The sequence below is a fragment of the Mytilus californianus genome, unplaced genomic scaffold (genome assembly GCF_021869535.1).
Source record: "Mytilus californianus isolate M0D057914Y unplaced genomic scaffold, xbMytCali1.0.p SCAF_14, whole genome shotgun sequence".
Taxonomy (NCBI): domain Eukaryota; kingdom Metazoa; phylum Mollusca; class Bivalvia; order Mytilida; family Mytilidae; genus Mytilus; species Mytilus californianus.
Window position 1 is genome coordinate 20810940 of NW_026262626.1, and position 17097 is coordinate 20828036.

Here is a 17097-nt window from a genome sequence, read left to right on the forward strand (position 1 = left end):
GCAGATACAGGTAATTTTTAAGAGATTTTACATTTGATTTTTACATCATGAATATTTTTAATTAAAATTTAAAAAAAAAGATATACACCCCCTTTAGTTTTATTCATGGGCTCTGTTAGTTCACACTTTGAGGATGACCATTTGGTGTTCTGAAAAGGGGGAGGTGGGAATGTAATAATAATTTTATTATTCAATATTGAATTACATTGTGTGCCTTCACAATCAAGGAAAGATGTTTACAGTTTACTACACAATGTCAGGCACATTCAACTTAATTTTGTCATGTTCTGATTTGGATGGACATGCAACACAAAAAATCCCTAAAGGTTAATATTGTGTTTTAGAGTCTTTATACTTAACTGAAAGAAGCTTCTTAATTATATATGTACATTGTATGATAAATATCAGTAATATATGATGCATACAGGTCATGACCAGAATTAAAAATGATTAATAAAATGTTTTTACATTTTTTTTAGGTTGTCCATATATATTAAAAGGGATTGATCATGGTGAAGGTACAAAGCTGCAAAAATGATGACTGTGCATCGATCAATATCCACTCAATAATATGAAAACACGATGAAAACAAACGAACCAGCAGCAGAAAAGAAATTTGAGTATAAGATTATTGAAAGGTACTTATTGAATTATTTTTTCATCCTTCCCACACTTGAAATAAAAATACATTAATCATGTTAATCATTCACATCTATAAGCTGTAAACACATCTCAAAAACATTGATCTGATCATCATGCACAATGGTTAATCATGGCTATTATGTGAACAAAATGAGGTGTCTGGTATGCTTCAACCAGATAGTAAACCAACAACAAACACAACACAAAGGGAAAGATAATATGAGGCTGAATAAAAATATATGCGTGGTTCCAATTACCTTACCTACCTTTTTTTTTAGTCTTAACAATAGCCTACCCTAAAGATTTTTTTGTCATTTTTCAGTAATACTGTTTAAGTCAAAATGTTGCTCCCATAGACATGATAGACTCAATGTAAAAAAAAACCATAAAATAAAAAAAATTCTAACTAACTACCCTAATTTTTTTTTAGATGTAACTGGAACCACACATACTATTTTATTTGGCTTTGAGAGACACCTGATCCATGAACAATAAAAGTCTATTTTGATAAAAAGAGATGTGTGTTATAAGTCTAAGAGACAGCAACCCAACAACTATAGCCAAAGATATCTAGAGAACACATAGTCTTCAACAATAGACATACATGTGTCTAAATTGCTCTTAGTGTAAAAATGTTGTGAATAAATTACACACAAACACAAATAAAATATGCCAGTAACATATATTTTTGAATAATTGCAGACTGGAGCATGGTATTGTAATGTTATTTTAATTCAAAATTCTATGCATGTTATGATGTATGATTTTTTTTCTTTCAGATTAATCAATGAAGACAATGGAACAGGATTGGAATGCAGAAACTTTGGACTTAATTCATGAATAATATCAATGGATGATGAAGAAAACTGACCAAACTGACAAAGTATTTCGTATGCATGTAAACTGGACATTTTTGTTTGGTTAATGCACAATAAACAAATTTGTAAAATTGAAAATTAAAACCATTTGTGAAAGATTTCAAGATGACCAAAAGTTACCATGGACTTATGAATGATTTAACCAGAAAAATGATTTACATGTACAATTAAGTAAATACATCTTTGACTAAAAAATGATAATTTATCAACGTTAATATTTTAAAGAGGTTGATCTTTTCGTTTAAAAGGTCTTAAATGTGGATGATGTATAAACTGTTGTAATTTCTTTAATTGTTGACTTGCATTAAAATGGTTATTGTCTTATTTCAAGTTTTCTTATTAATTCATTCAAAAATAAGCAGTGCATGCAAAATGATATCTAACATTTCAGTGGAATTGTCAACTTCCATTGAAATATCACTGGTTTTCTTCGGTTGATTGTTACAATTTCCAATGGAATTACCACTGGTATCCCAGTAGAAAACAATAAATGTTCAGTGGGAAAACAATGGTATTCCAACGAAGTTTTCACTGGTATTCCAATGGAATTTCCACTGTATTCCACTCGAGTATTCACCGGAATCCCACTGGATATTCCACTGATATCCCAATGGAAAACAATGAATGTCCAATGAAAATCCCGACCAAATTTCCCAGTGGTAATACAGTGGTATTCCAATGGAACTCTGATGAAACTCCACTGGTATTTTCAGTGAAATCCCACTTTACATTTTCAGTAGGGAAGTCTATGGGGGTCACCCCCACCCCCTTCTTTTTGATAACTTGTAAACGGTCTAGATCCCCACCCCTAAACCATATATATTCTTGAATGGGACAATAAAACAAATCAAATGAAATTAAGGGGAAATACCCTGGGGTAACCCCCCTTCTTTTTGAAAACTTGTAAACGGTCAAGATCCCCATGCGGAAACCATATATATTCTTGTATGGGACCATAAAACAAATCAAATGAAATATAAGGCAAGTCCTCTGGGGTCACACCCACCCCCTCCTGTTTAAGAACTTGTAAACGGTCAAGATCCCTACCCCTAAACCATATATATTCTTGTACAGGACAAAAAAAACAAATCATATGAAATAAAGGGAGAGTCCCTTGGGGATCACCCCCCCCCTTTTGAGAACTTGTAAACAGTCGAGATTTCCACCCCTAAACCATATAAATTCCTGTTTGTAATTTCAAGAAGATTTGAATGACATACAGGGTCAATCCATAGGCGTCACTAATGCATATCATAAACCAATTTGTACCGGACATTGCCCAATGTCAAGCAACAATGGGAATGACGAATTATTGGAGCTTTGTTTGGGAGACTTCGTAACAGCATTCTGTTACAATTATTACTGATAAGTTTTATAGATTTTGAAATGACATTGTATTAATGATAAATAAAATTTTAGATTTTTTTCTTCTTTTCTTTAGTAAATTGTTTGTAGAATTTTGTGGCAAGTTTGTTTGTTTTTCTGTAAAAACTAATTTTCTGAATGCTATGTATATATTTTTTTTTATGAAGTAAACTCCTTTTAAAACTAAGCTTATATTGTCTATTAATAAACATATATTTAGATTTCTGATTTTGGGCCCAGTTTTCAAGTTGGTCCAAATTGGGGTCCAAAATTAAACTGTGTTTGATTTCAACATAAATTGAATATATATAGGGTTCTTTGAAATGCTTAATCTAAATCTGTATTTCTTTTCATTATTAATAAGATAATACTACATTGAGGTCCAAAGGGTCCTAAATTACACTGATTAATTTCATCAAAAATTGAATTCTTTGGTTCTTTGATATGCTGATTCTAGCAATGTTTTAGTGTTAAATCATATCTAATCTTAGAGAACTTAGTCATCACTGGTTGTTGTTATTATGTTATTGATTATAATTTGAAAAATTGCATCATATCTTATATATTTTAGAGAACTATTTATCCAGTTTGAGTTATTTCCCTTTGCACAGAAAATATTATGGATAAAATTAACCTGTGTTTCATTTCAACATAAATTAAATATATATAGGGTTCTTTCAAATGCTGAATCTAAACCTGTATTTAAATATTAGATTTTTGGGCCCAGTTTTCAAGTTGGTCCAAATCAGTGTCCAAAATTAAACTTTGTTTGATTCAACAACAAAAATTATTTATGGGGTTCTTTGAAATGCTGAATCTAACCATGTATTGAGAGATTTTGGATTGTGGGCTCCTTTATCAAATTGGTCCAAATTGAGGTCCAAAGGGTCTTAAATTAAACTTTTGTCTGATTTCATCAAAAGTTGAATTCTTGGGGTTCTTTGATATGCTGATTCTAATATGTACTTAGATTTTTGATATTGGACCATAATAGGTATTTAAATGTCCAATTTCAAGTATTTCAGTTCTTAAACCACATTCATTTTGTGTCACAAACCTATGCTGTGTCAAATATTCAATCACAATCCAAATTCAGAGCTGTTTTAAGCTTAAATGTAGTGTCCATACTTGCTCAACTGTTCAGGGTTCGACTTATGCAGGAAAATCCGGTTTGCTGTCACTCTGACAGCCTCTTGTTGATTGCTTGATTGCAGTCTCTTCAACATATCTCCCATATTTTCTTTTATTCAAATTTATCACTCTCATGTAATTTATTTGCATGAATTTTAAATTTAATGAAGACATTAATAAGTTAAGAGCTTTTTGTACATTTGATTACTTAGGTATACTGTAATTTTATCAATGAGAAGAGATAACTCATGCAGACCATGACACATATGATAGATAATTCTGCAATTCAACTGCATTGTTCAAACTAAAAAATGTGATGGAGGCAAATTTTCAAATTAAATAACATGTGCGCCTCAGGCTTTTTGGATATTTTTTGTTGAATCTATTTGATGAAATAGTGTTCAGTGCGATTGTTCTATAAACAAAAAGGATTGGAAAAATAAATGATAGGAAAAAATATTTATGTAAAACTCTTTTCTTCTCCATAGTTTTATGCAAGTTTGTCATATTAAACTATACACCCTTAAGTTTACACTGATGAAACAAATGTCCCTGTATTGGCATATTAAACACTCTTCTTCTTCCTCAGATTTCAGTTAGACTGAATTAATGTTTAATGAGTCGGAGTTATAATGCTACTGAGATCTTCCATAGACCATATTAAACTTTTTTCTTTTTCATCAGCATACAGTGAAACTGATTTGATTTTTGATGAGACTGAGTATTCTAGTGAGATCTTCCAGAGACCCTATCAGTATCTCAGTCGTTTAGATGGAAATGAAGCTCTGACTAACATTGATCCTGAAGAACCAGAGGGAGACAGAGAAAACTGCTTACAGATATTACTAAGGTTAAAATCCTTTCTGGTAAAAAGGACTAGAATGAATTCAAAAGATGAATATTAACACAATGTTGTAAAAAGATTAATTAGATGTGGATAAGACAATTGTAATTATTACATTGGTTGAAATGAAAAACCATTATTTCCCAGTGTAATAAAAACCGATAAATTCAAATGTTAAATAAATGTGATAATTTCCAATCTCTGACATCAAATAACAATGTGTGTTGTCAATGATTAGTTGCATCATAACTGGCCGTCCAGGCTTGTTAGGGCTCTTACGCGTACAGTCCTTTAATGATTTATAGACAACTTTTATCGTTGGTTTAATTATCAGCATTGTCTTGCAATTTCCAAAATCAATGTCAATCAATTATTTTGAAAATAGTTATGCCCCTTGGTGGAAATATTAGTTATATATTTATCGGAAATTGCATTGCATTTGCTCTGAAGCCTTAATTCCTCTTCAGATATCTGAAAAAAAGTTTAAAGAACAAAAAACATCCATGCATGTTATCCGTAGACAGATAACATATGTGCAATGAGGGGACATTGGAACTCTGTTCTTTTAAATTTATTAATTAACATAATGTTATTTGAATACATGTATCTTATTTTACAGACATTGTGGTGTGAAGGATCCCTCATGGTCAGAATTGTATCATTTTGTCAGTTTTCTAAACAGACAGTTACAGGACTTTGAAACATCATCTTTCTGTAGTCCCCTTGTTCTACAAGATCTTTCTGGATTCCCATCATTTGTATTGAAATTTTTGATACAAATGTCTAGGGTTGGTATATTCAAAGATTTCATGCAAATAATTGCTTGTGGTATTCTTGCATTGTTCAATTTTATTGTATGGTCAAGAATGCCTGGGCGAAACAATAAACAATGATTTTTTTGTGTTAAATATGACAAGTATAAACCACACCTGATGCGATCAAATCCTTTAATACACCTTGAGGTTGCTTTGTCTTTTAAAAGATTAGGATCTCCCTCAAGCAAGGTGTACTGTTTTACCTCTGTCTGTCCTTCAGTCCGTCCGTCAGTACGTCCATCCATCCGTCTCATGAATGTTTTTGTCGCATCTTCCTCAGGGACTACATTACAAGTATTTCTAAAATTTAGTTTCAGGGTTTATATAAGGCAGCTATACGGTGTGATGCGTTTTAAAATTCGTCACTTAACAACTTCCTGTTAACCGAACACTTGTATCATTTTACACATGATAGCCAAGTTGAACATTTTTGGGAAAATGACGCTATCAGCGGCATGTTTCCGATACCATTGACCAGAACTTACGGAAGTCGATTATTGCCTCCGCCTACCGCACTCGGTTTCATATTTACTATTTTACATACTAACTGGAATCTGCTTGTATTACGCTACACTCGAACAAAGTGTTGTAGTCGGACGGGAACCAGTTTACATACTTTATTTTATTTACCAAAAAGATATCTTGACCTGTCCATATGTTTTTTGTTATTAAATGGTATTTGGAGCTATCCCTTTGTTATATTTTTAATATTTATTCGAGCTTTCACTTTTATGCACATGTCTTACAATCGTAAACAATCGGTATGTATACATGATAAATAGATCCGTTTTGTTATGGTGTTGGACTTTTTACCCTCCAATGATCAGCAATCGCTAGACAAAATAGTTCTCCTAAATAATGTCAGCCTTTCATGCCATTTCAACTTTACAATCCTTAAAATAAGTGAAAATCGGAATCATTTTGATATCCATTGGATAGAAACTGGTCTTTATCCAGATTTACGAAGATTTTAAAAATCGGAAATTAGTAATACGGTTATACCCACGCGTAGCCTGGGGTCCTGGCTAATCTTGTCTTGCGACGTCTCTATAGTTTTTGGATCGTAAGACACGATAAACTCAAACTGAAAGTAAACAGTTGTTTGTAAGACGCAGGTTTACTCACCATAAACAAGCTGTTCAAAACGTTCAGTATGGCATATATTTTAGGTTAAAGACGGTCCCATTCATTTAAAAAGCATTTTGAAAGTAGACGATGGGATTATTTCAGGTTTAGGGAACGAGTAAATTATCACAAAGTTCATTTCTTGACGACCTCATAATTTCATCATGTCGATGGTACAAATCGATTTTTAATGTTTACTGTCGCTTCTCATGTTTTGTATTTAAACGGTCGTTTATTTTTAAACCCGAACCAGGCATATGCATTCTGTAATTGTGCAAATCTTCGTTCTTTCAACTTTGTTCAATTGGCTTATGGATAGTTGTATCAATTTCAACTCTTACATTATTTTTTTTAAAAATATATTTGCATTACACATGCAATGGCAGTACCTTTCCAATTACTATTTATGTGTTGTGTCTAAATTAAAGTTGTAACACTTTATAGTGACTGGAAAGGGTAGAAAAATTCATCAGATGAGAAAAGGCTGAAGATACTTCAAACGGCACCGAATCATTAGATATTGGATCTTATAAAAAGAAACTGAGATTTGGATAGTTCCACTTCAAGGTAAAAATGTTTATCTCTTGTGAAATGAAATAAAAAAAATACTGTAACACTGTAGTTAATTAATAAAGATACTATTACGTGTATTTCTGTATTGGCCTTATTATTGGTTCTCGGCCAGCAGTCAAACGGCACCGAATCATTAGATATTGCATCTTATATAAAAGGAAACTGAGATTTGGATAGTTCCACTTCAAGGTAAAAATGTTTATCTCTTGTGAAATGAAATAAAAAAAATATTGTAACACTGTAGTTAATTAATAAAGATACTATTACGTGTATTTCTGTATTGGCCTTATTATTGGTCCTCGGCCAGCAGTATTGGCCTTCCGCTTCGCCTCAGACCAATACACCCAAGACATGGACCAATAACAAGGCCAATACAGAAATACTTACGCAATGATATAATTATTATAGAATGACAGTATGGTTCAATAGTGGGAATCAGCCCCTCAACTACTTTTTACATTAATATTAACTTCTGGCTTCAACGCTTTGTTCGTCTTGTCTGGAGATCTTGCTGTAGTTCCAGTTCAGCAAGCATTTTAGAGACGTATCCCGTCCATCCTCTTTTGACTTGTAATCTCTGGTGATAGATTTTGCCGCTTGACATTGTATCCTTTCAAGCTTGTTTTTTTTTGTTACCGTGTAGGGGTCCCATTACTATGGCTCCATATTAAATTATAAGATCCATTCCTAAAGGTCTAGATCATTGTCCTAATCTGACACAAATTTCAATAACTGGAATGCTACCCAAGTTGAATATATGGTGACCCACGAGAACAGCATTATCACTATTGAAATTGTGTTTAATACCATGATTGTTCAATGTCATTAACTTAAATGGAGACAGACATTTGACCTGAAAGACATGAAAGGTGGTGGGAGTGCAAAATCAAACACTAACTGACTATGATATATGGTTAAAGAATGAATATCAATTACATGGGTCAACATGGTCAAGGGCAGAGTTGTTATAAAATAACAATATGGCAGAGAAGTGGTTTCAAGTTTCATATAAAGCGACCTGACTGACATGAAATAAAAAATCGAAGGAGTATCCCTATTTGTCTAATCTTCAAGGTGAAAAAAAACTAGTAAAACAATATTATACTATTGTCTAAATATACAGAAATATAATTTGCTTCAAGTAACAGAAATAACTAGGTCACTAGTAACTTATTTAATGAGTATGTGGGGTATAAGAGCTTGCAAACAACAGGCTCTTCATAATCATTTGGTTTGAAAAGGATACTAGTAGTCTATATTCTTGATTTAGAAAAATGAAATTGCAAGAAAAAAATCACATTACTTAGAATACTTTAGATCATTCAGGTAGTCTTTATTTATATGTACAAAAGAACAGCCAGTAGTCATTGGATATTGTAGATCATTCAAATAGTCTTGACCTTTTATTAGTACAAAAGAACAGCCAGTAGTCATTGGATATTGTAGATCATTCCGGTAGTCTTGACCTATTTATTTATACAAAAAAACAGCCAGTAGTAATTGGATACTGTAGATCATTCAGATAGTCTTGACCTATTCATTTGTACTGAAAAACAGACACATATACGAATATCAATTATATGCTTACGAGACATGTTGCAATGTTAAACTTATTACGGTATGTGAAAATCAAGACTTGCATAAAAAATATCACAATATTAGAGACAGTGGCGTCATTTTTCCTCAGAGCTTTCAGCTCTTTGATTGTCACATTTTTCTCAGGAACTACAATACAAGGATTTCTGAAATTTGGTTTCAGGGTTTATATAAATCAGTTATACCATGTGACATGTTTTCAGATTCATCACTCAACAACTTCCTGTTTACCGAACACTTGTATCATTTTACACATGATAGCCAAGTTGAACATTTTTGTCACATTTTTCTCAGGAACTACAATACAAGGATTTCTGAAATTTGGTTTCAGGGTTTATATAAGTCAGTTATATTGTGTGACGTGTTTTCAGATTCATCACTTAACAACTTCTTGTTTACCAAACACTTGTATCATTTTACACATGATAGCCAAGTTGAAAATGTTCGTCTCTTTTTTCTCGGGAACTAAAATACCAGGACTCCTGAAATTTGGTTTCAGGGTTATATAAGTCAGCTAAAGTGTACCGTGATTCATCACTCAGCAACTTCCTGTTAACCGAAATTTTTCGGCGGGGGTATCATCAGTGAGCAGTAGCTCGCAGTTTCACTTGTTATTCATATTTGATAAAAATTATTTTGTTTATGATATACATGTAATAGTTGCTGTTGCACAATAAGCATTGATTCACCCTAAAGCTAAATGAAAGCATGTATTGTAGGACTTTGCTACCAGATCTCTACAGATAAGTGAGGAGTCGCCAATTGACATGTTGAAGCGTCAGTTACTAGATGATGAGGAGGATGAGGAAGACATTGAGGAGCTTTATGAAATGAGAAGGAAATGGGAATCAAGGCAAGACATTTTATAGTGGGAAATAGGGAGGAATTTTAAGGAAGATTCTAAATAAATTCTTACCACAATATAGCATTTGGCATTCAGGCAACTTAAAGCAAACATTGATTTGTCATCCATATTTTAAAAGATCAAGGGAAATAATTTTTACATTATGCATTTTACATTATTATTAAGTTTGATAGTAAATTCGTTTTAATTGAACAGGATATTTTCAGCTCTCCAACAAACTGGTAATTGTAACAAAGTAACTTGAGGCTCGTTAATTGATATTTTGGTATTTAGAATCTTTAACAGTTATATGTAGAAAGCTATATTTTATTTTGACTCTAAGATTTGGGCTATACTGCAATTGCCTTGTTTGTCCGTCCATCCTTTTATCCAACAATTATTTTTTTCACACTCTTCTCAGATTTAATTAAACTGTTTGACTTTATATTTTGCAGCAGCTTGACAGTGATTAATAGTAATCTGTATGCAATTTTGGGATCTGTTAGATACCTCTATACCAGCTGTTATCCCATACTTTGAAGTTTTCAATAAGTTGAATAAATTAAAAATTTTGTTGCACATTTTCTCAGAAACAACTTTGCACAATGGATTCATATTTGGTCTGACAGCAGCTCAACCTCAATGAGTGTAAAGTGTGTGCATATGTCAGATCTGTCAGATACCTACTTGAACTTCCTGTTTTCTATACCTGCCAACTTTTCAAAATCTACATGTCATTAGTGTACTTATTCTAACATTTATGGTTTTGAAGGCATATAAACGGTTTAAATGTACATTGTACTCCTCTGAATGTTTTTTTTAAATTATTTACTCTTATTAATTGGGTTTTATAAGGGTCAGGTCAACACCTCTCGTGGGATTACCCTCTAAAAGCGAAAAAGATGGCAGATCTGGTTTTATGATACTATAAATTAGAAGTGATGCTTTGTTAGCATGTGTGCATTCTTGTTATTATTTTACATGTGGATAAATCTGTTTCTTTTATGAGTTAAGATCTTATTTTAAAAACTAAACATGTTGATGGGGTATTTATTTTAAATATATTATTAATCAAAATAAAATTAACTCTGCCTTTGCATCATAGGGGAGTATTGATCAATAATTATCTTTACATGCCAGACTGGTGTTGGATTGCCGCTGTGCTCGTCTGCCCTCGGACAACAGTCCTTATTTGGTCAAGAGACTGGCATTACCAATGGGAAGGGGGCTTCCAGTGATGACCAGTCACATGACTAATTAGCTGATTGGTTTGTGATTGTAGTGCGCTCACTTCAATTAGAAAATTTAGCGTGGTTGAACGCAGCAAAGTTTCATGCAGAAACTAATTTTTTATTATATAAACGCTTGGATTATTTATTGAGTGCTTTATCAACACACATATGTAAGTCACGTTTCTTGCTTATTATGGCATCAGTTTTTGAACAATTTAAAGCTATACTGGGATTTCCCGAGTGGTTCCAACTGTCGGACGAAGAAATTTCTACTTTGAACTCTTACTTGTCTGAAACCGAGAACGATGTCAATCGGGCTTTGTGGTCATTAAAATTGGATTGTGCCGCATGTTGCAGTGTGTGTATTTTTTGTAACTTTTCTGCCGTTGTGCCCGTTTGTGTACCATGCAAAAGTACACGCACAGATTAGAATTGATTATCGCTGTAAACTGACATTCACGATTCAGACTATTCAATTGATCAAATTTCGAACAAAATCGACAAAGACGCATTTTTGTCATTAGCAATCAGCAATGGAAGATATCGAAAAGGTGCAAGCGTGGGCAACCGCCAAAAAACTAGACGAAAGTACCGTTGACGAATTGCTGAAGAATGGATTCAACAGCATTGAATCGTTGTCCTTGTTGACATTAGAGGACATCAAAACTTTCCATATTCCGCTAGGACAAGAAAAGATGTTAATGCGTGCGGTGGAGAAGACATTTGTGAAGGAAACGCAAGTTAACGGAGCGACAAACATGGCGGCAAATGACGCGGAGCCTCAATCCGATATCAGAGCCGGAAGTTCAATAACCGGAAGTGGATTAGAAATGCATCCCCATCAACGAGACGGAGAGGACCCTTATATCCGGGCATTGGTGGATCAACTAAAGACCAATCAACTGAGTGCGACAGGATTACCAGAAACTTCCCAGAACAACACACAGAAAGGTACAGTTCCTGGAGTCAGTGACATTTTTTCGTGGCAGGACCCGCAGTTATGCCTAAAATCGGTGCCAATAGTGGACTCTAAACATTTAGATATTATTGACTTTGTTTGTTCCAATGTTTTTCAATCTGATAACAATGAAAGTTTAATTTCTCAGGCTAACGGGGGGCAATTGGTGTTCAAGTCAGGTCCTGTAAAACCCAAATTGGAGTCAATAACACTTTGTCAGTGGTCAATGGCCAATATTTCTATTATGTACAAGTTGCTGGAAACTGGGGCTCTTACCCCTCAAAATTATCTAGATTATATGTCGTATTCAAAGCGCATATACCAATTAATTACTTGTTATGACATGGTCTCTGTCTTCTTTTATGACAGAGAGTACAGGTGTTTACAACACCAACATAAATTTCGCTGGTGCACTGATGTTCCCCATCTTCAAACAGTGTTCTTACGCCCTAGATTCCAGCAACCTAACCATGTAAATATGTCAAATAATTCAAGGTCTTGGGGGAAAGGCACCTCAAAACCTGCAGGGTATGCATCCCATTCTCATGCAGGAAAGGAGATATGCAGACGGTTTAATGGGAGAAGGGGTTGTCAGTCAACCTTCTGTAAATTTGAACACATTTGTTCAGTACCAGGTTGTAACCGGGATCACTCGGCACAATCACACTCATTTGGTGGCCCTCCAAAAAACTCAGGGTAAAGTCTCTACGTGATCTTAATCTAAAAGTTTGGCAGCTGGAACTGGAAAATGACTTTGATAAATCCTTTTTACTAAACGGTATTGAAAATGGTTTTGACATTATTTCAAAATTTGAAATCCCTTCATTCGTAGAATTAAAGAATCACCCATCAGCAAACCCGAAAAATCCACTTTATGACAAGGCACATGCCCAGATTTTAATTGAAATAGAAAACGGAAATTATTTATTTGCGCAGTCTTCTCCCAAAATTATAAGCCCTTTAGGCATCATACCAAAGCCTGATGGGGGTGTACGCATTATTCATGATTGTAGTAGGCCAGTAGGTACTTCCGTTAACGATCTCGTGGACGAGTTTCCTAAACAAAAATTTCAAACTATTGATGATGCTGCTAAATTGGTGGCTCCAAATTATTTTTTGGCAAAAGTGGATTTAAAATCTGCCTATAGATCTGTTCGAATTAGTAAGCAAAGTCAACAAGTTACTGGATTTAAATGGGTTTTTCCTAATGGCATTGAGCATACTTTATATGATTGCAAATTACCTTTTGGTGCAAAATTAGCACCTAATATTTTTCATAGATTGTCTCAGTCTGTCAAACGTATGATGTCACGTAGAGGCTTTACTATTGTCGCATATTTAGATGATTTCTTGATATGCGAACCAACACAAGCAAGATGTTTAGAAGCGCTAAACACACTAGTTCACCTAGGTTTTTTGATCAGCTGGTCCAAAGTTGTAGGCCCTTGTCAAAAAATAACCTTTTTGGGGATTGAAATAGATTCCACGCTTTTGGAATTGCGCCTCCCTGATGTATAACTCTCTGCCTTTAAAAATGATTTAGCAGAGTTTAAGCAGCGCCAGCGCGCATCAAAAAAGCAGCTCCAATCTTTAGCAGGCAAATTAAATTGGGCATCCGCAGTGGTTCATGGCGGAAGAGTATTTCTTCGCAGGATCATTAATAGCTTTACATGTCTTAAGCAAGACTGGCACAAAATACGCGTCCAGGGTGAACTTCTAGCAGATATCACTTGGTGGCAGGATTTTATTGCTTCCTTCAATGGGAAATCCCTTATTTTAGATAAGATACCAATTACGTCTGTTATAACAGATGCTTGTAAAAGCGGAGGGGGCGGCTTCCATGATTTAGGTTCTATGTCAATTGGGAACAAGATTTCCCTCGTTGTTCTAGTTTCCATATCAATGAACTTGAGGCTTTTTCAGTTGTTTTAGCTGCTAAACGCTGGTCTAGTAGTTGGGAAAATAAAAGAGTTATTGTTCTGTGTGATAATATGGCCACAGTTGCCTGCATTAATAAATGTACATCTCGTAACAAGATCTTAATGGGTTTTTTAAGGGAACTTTTTTGGTTGTCAGCCTCATTCAATTTTCACATTAAGGCTGTTCATGTCCCAGGCTCTAGCAATGTGTTAGCAGACCACATTTCAAGGCTCCATGAATCGAGTTCATTTGAGTTTTTTATGAGATATTGTTTACCCCAGCCCCTGTTTTATTTCCCAATTGTACGAACATATGTCTAATGCTGCCCTTTCTTTTCTTTTGTTTAGGCATACAGGGCACCAGGGATCTGAAGGAACTTGATGATCTGGTCCTCCATTTTCGGGGTAATACATTTGCAGAATCAACAAAAAAGACATACATGACTTATTTAAAATCCTATGTACAGTTTTGTAAAATGTTTGCAATACCTCTATTTCCTTTATCAAATGAGAATGCCGCACGTTACATTGCATTTTTATCTCGCAGACTGCAATATAACTCTATTTCAAATTATTTGATTATTATTAAATTAATTCATGTTGAAGCAGGATTACCAGATCCATTAGCTGGTCATTTTGTACATTCTGTTTTGCAGGGGGCAAAAAGAGTACTTGGAACTGTTAGCAATAGAAAGTTACCCATCACCCCATCTATTCTGAGACGAATTTTTACCACCATCAATCTGTCATGTACCGGGGACTTGGCTTTCTGGGCAGCCTGTTTAGTTGCATTTTTCTCATTTCTTAGGAAGTCAAATCTTTTGATCCCGTCTCCATCCCAGTTTGACCCAAAGGTGCACTTAAGCAGGCAGGATATTATTTTTCAACCCAAAGGGGTTGTTTTGAGAATCCGCAAAACCAAGACCATTCAATATGCACAAAGAGTGCTTGAGATTCCTCTACCCAGAATTCCTGATTCCCCTTTTTGTCCAGCAGGGGCGTTGTTGTTGTTACATAATATGGTTCCAAATAATACAACACCATGTCCTGCATTCATTTATTTACACAAACATTTAGTTACCCCACTCACATATCCAGCCTTTTTGGCTCGTTTGAAACACGCTTTACTCCTTTTAGGTATTGACAGCAGCCAATATTCAGGTCATAGTTTTCGCAGAGGTGGGGCCTCCTTTGCCTTGGAGTGTGGCCTGCCAGGTGAGGTCATCCAAGCGCAAGGAGACTGGCGTAGCGATGCCTACAAATCCTATTTGGACCCATCCTTGTCTTACCGTCATCAGGTGATGCATGCTTTTGCTACAGCCTTTACCTCATCTTCCTTAAAATAATTTCTACTCACTACTATACAGGTTTGGGCAAATTTTTGGAGTACCACAGTTTTGCAGATCTATGTAATTTTGTTTTTGGCTATATTTGCCAATTATGTTTGCATCTAATTGGAATTATAATTAAACTGTGGATTTACTTGGCCCAAACCTGTATTTAGTTTTTATTCAGCCTCAAGTAAATGTAATGGTTTCTTCACTAGACTCTGAACTAGTTATTTGAATTGGTTCAGGACCTGGTTGAGACTCCTCATACAGAAGTTGTATACTCACACTTTTACACTAGGAAAATACAAGCAGAGATAGCCATTAAATATACATGTAGGATTTTGTCTGAGAGATGGTAGCAGCACAGCAAATCTTACCAGGGGACAAAAAAGGGTGGGGTTAAGGGGAAGGGGGGGGGGGGGGGGTTAAGAGTTATGATTGGATTAATGGGGTATTTATTTTAAATATATTATTAATCAAAATAAAATTAACTCTGCCGTTGCATCATAGGGGAGTATTGATCAATAATTATCTTTACATGCCAGACTGGTGTTGGATTGCCGCTGTGCTCGTCTGCCCTCGGACAACAGTCCTTATTTGGTCAAGAGACTGGCATTACCAATGGGAAGGGGGCTTCCAGTGATGACCAGTCACATGACTAATTAGCTGATTGGTTTGTGATTGTAGTGCGCTCACTTCAATTAGAAAATTTAGCGTGGTTGAACGCAGCAAAGTTTCATGCAGAAACTAATTTTTTATTCCCACCCACCGCACCACTTTGTTTATTGCATGTGTTTCTTTTACTAGTTCTTAGTTAATTTGTAGTTTTGTTTGTTATGAGTACCACAGTTTTGCAGATCTATGTAATTTTGTCTTTGGCTATATTTGCCAATTATGTTTGCATCTAATTGGAATTATAATTAAACTGTGGATTTACTTGGCCCAAACCTGTATTTAGTTTTTATTCAGCCTCAAGTAAATGTAATGGTTTCTTCACTAGACTCTGAGCTAGTTATTTGAATTGGTTCAGGACCTGGTTGAGACTCCTCATACAGAAGTTGTATACTCACACTTTTACACTAGGAAAATACAAGCAGAGATAGCCATTAAATATACATGTAGGATTTTGTCTGAGAGATGGTAGCAGCACAGCAAATCTTACCAGGGGGCAAAAAAGGGTGGGGTTAAGGGGAAAAGGGGGGGGGTTAAGAGTTATGATTGGATTAATCTAATAAAATTACTGCTGCCTAACCTTAAACTCTGAAGTTTTAAATTTGATGTGTTTTATCATAAAGATACTGCATATTTGAGGTATCCACTTTGATGATGATTAACCAGGCTTTTTACTCCAATCTACAAATATTGTTGTTTTTGTTTTAAGGGAATGACCAAAATTGTGTTTTTAAGTAAAGGTATTGCTTTGAAATGTAATACACCAAAAGTCTGTTTAATTTGTTTCATTAAGTGAACACTAATCTTCTTTACCATTTGTCTTGTTATCAATTGTAAATGTACAAATCTCCTTTTTTAGCCCACATCCATACTTGTTTTTCAACCCAGATCACCATACCATGACATTTCTAGGATTTAATATTGAGAAAGCAACTGGAAACCTTGTTGATGATCAAACTGGAGAAAGTTTGGAAGATAAAATTATGGAACCAACACTAGACAACAGACAACGTACCTTGTTTAATGGACTCAATTCACAGCCTGGTGTCAATTTGTCAGAAAACTTTGATAAGTTATCCAGGTAAATTATGAAATAACAAAAGTACTACACTTCAGGGTTGTATCAAGGATTTAAAAATCAGGGGCGACATATTAACTGGTAAAAAAAAATC

General features: G+C 34.6%; 1 protein-coding gene across 1 annotated transcript in view; it reads left to right on the forward strand.

The window, feature by feature from the left end:
- Positions 1 to 17097, forward strand: part of LOC127724922 (E3 ubiquitin-protein ligase rnf213-alpha-like) — a 162369-nt gene that overhangs the window by 41012 nt on the left and 104260 nt on the right. The window contains exons 21-24 of the mRNA XM_052231925.1: positions 4708 to 4866; positions 5480 to 5648; positions 9689 to 9822; positions 16785 to 17006. Of these exons, the coding sequence (XP_052087885.1) occupies positions 4708 to 4866; positions 5480 to 5648; positions 9689 to 9822; positions 16785 to 17006 (684 nt within the window). The remainder of the gene's footprint in view (positions 1 to 4707; positions 4867 to 5479; positions 5649 to 9688; positions 9823 to 16784; positions 17007 to 17097) is intronic.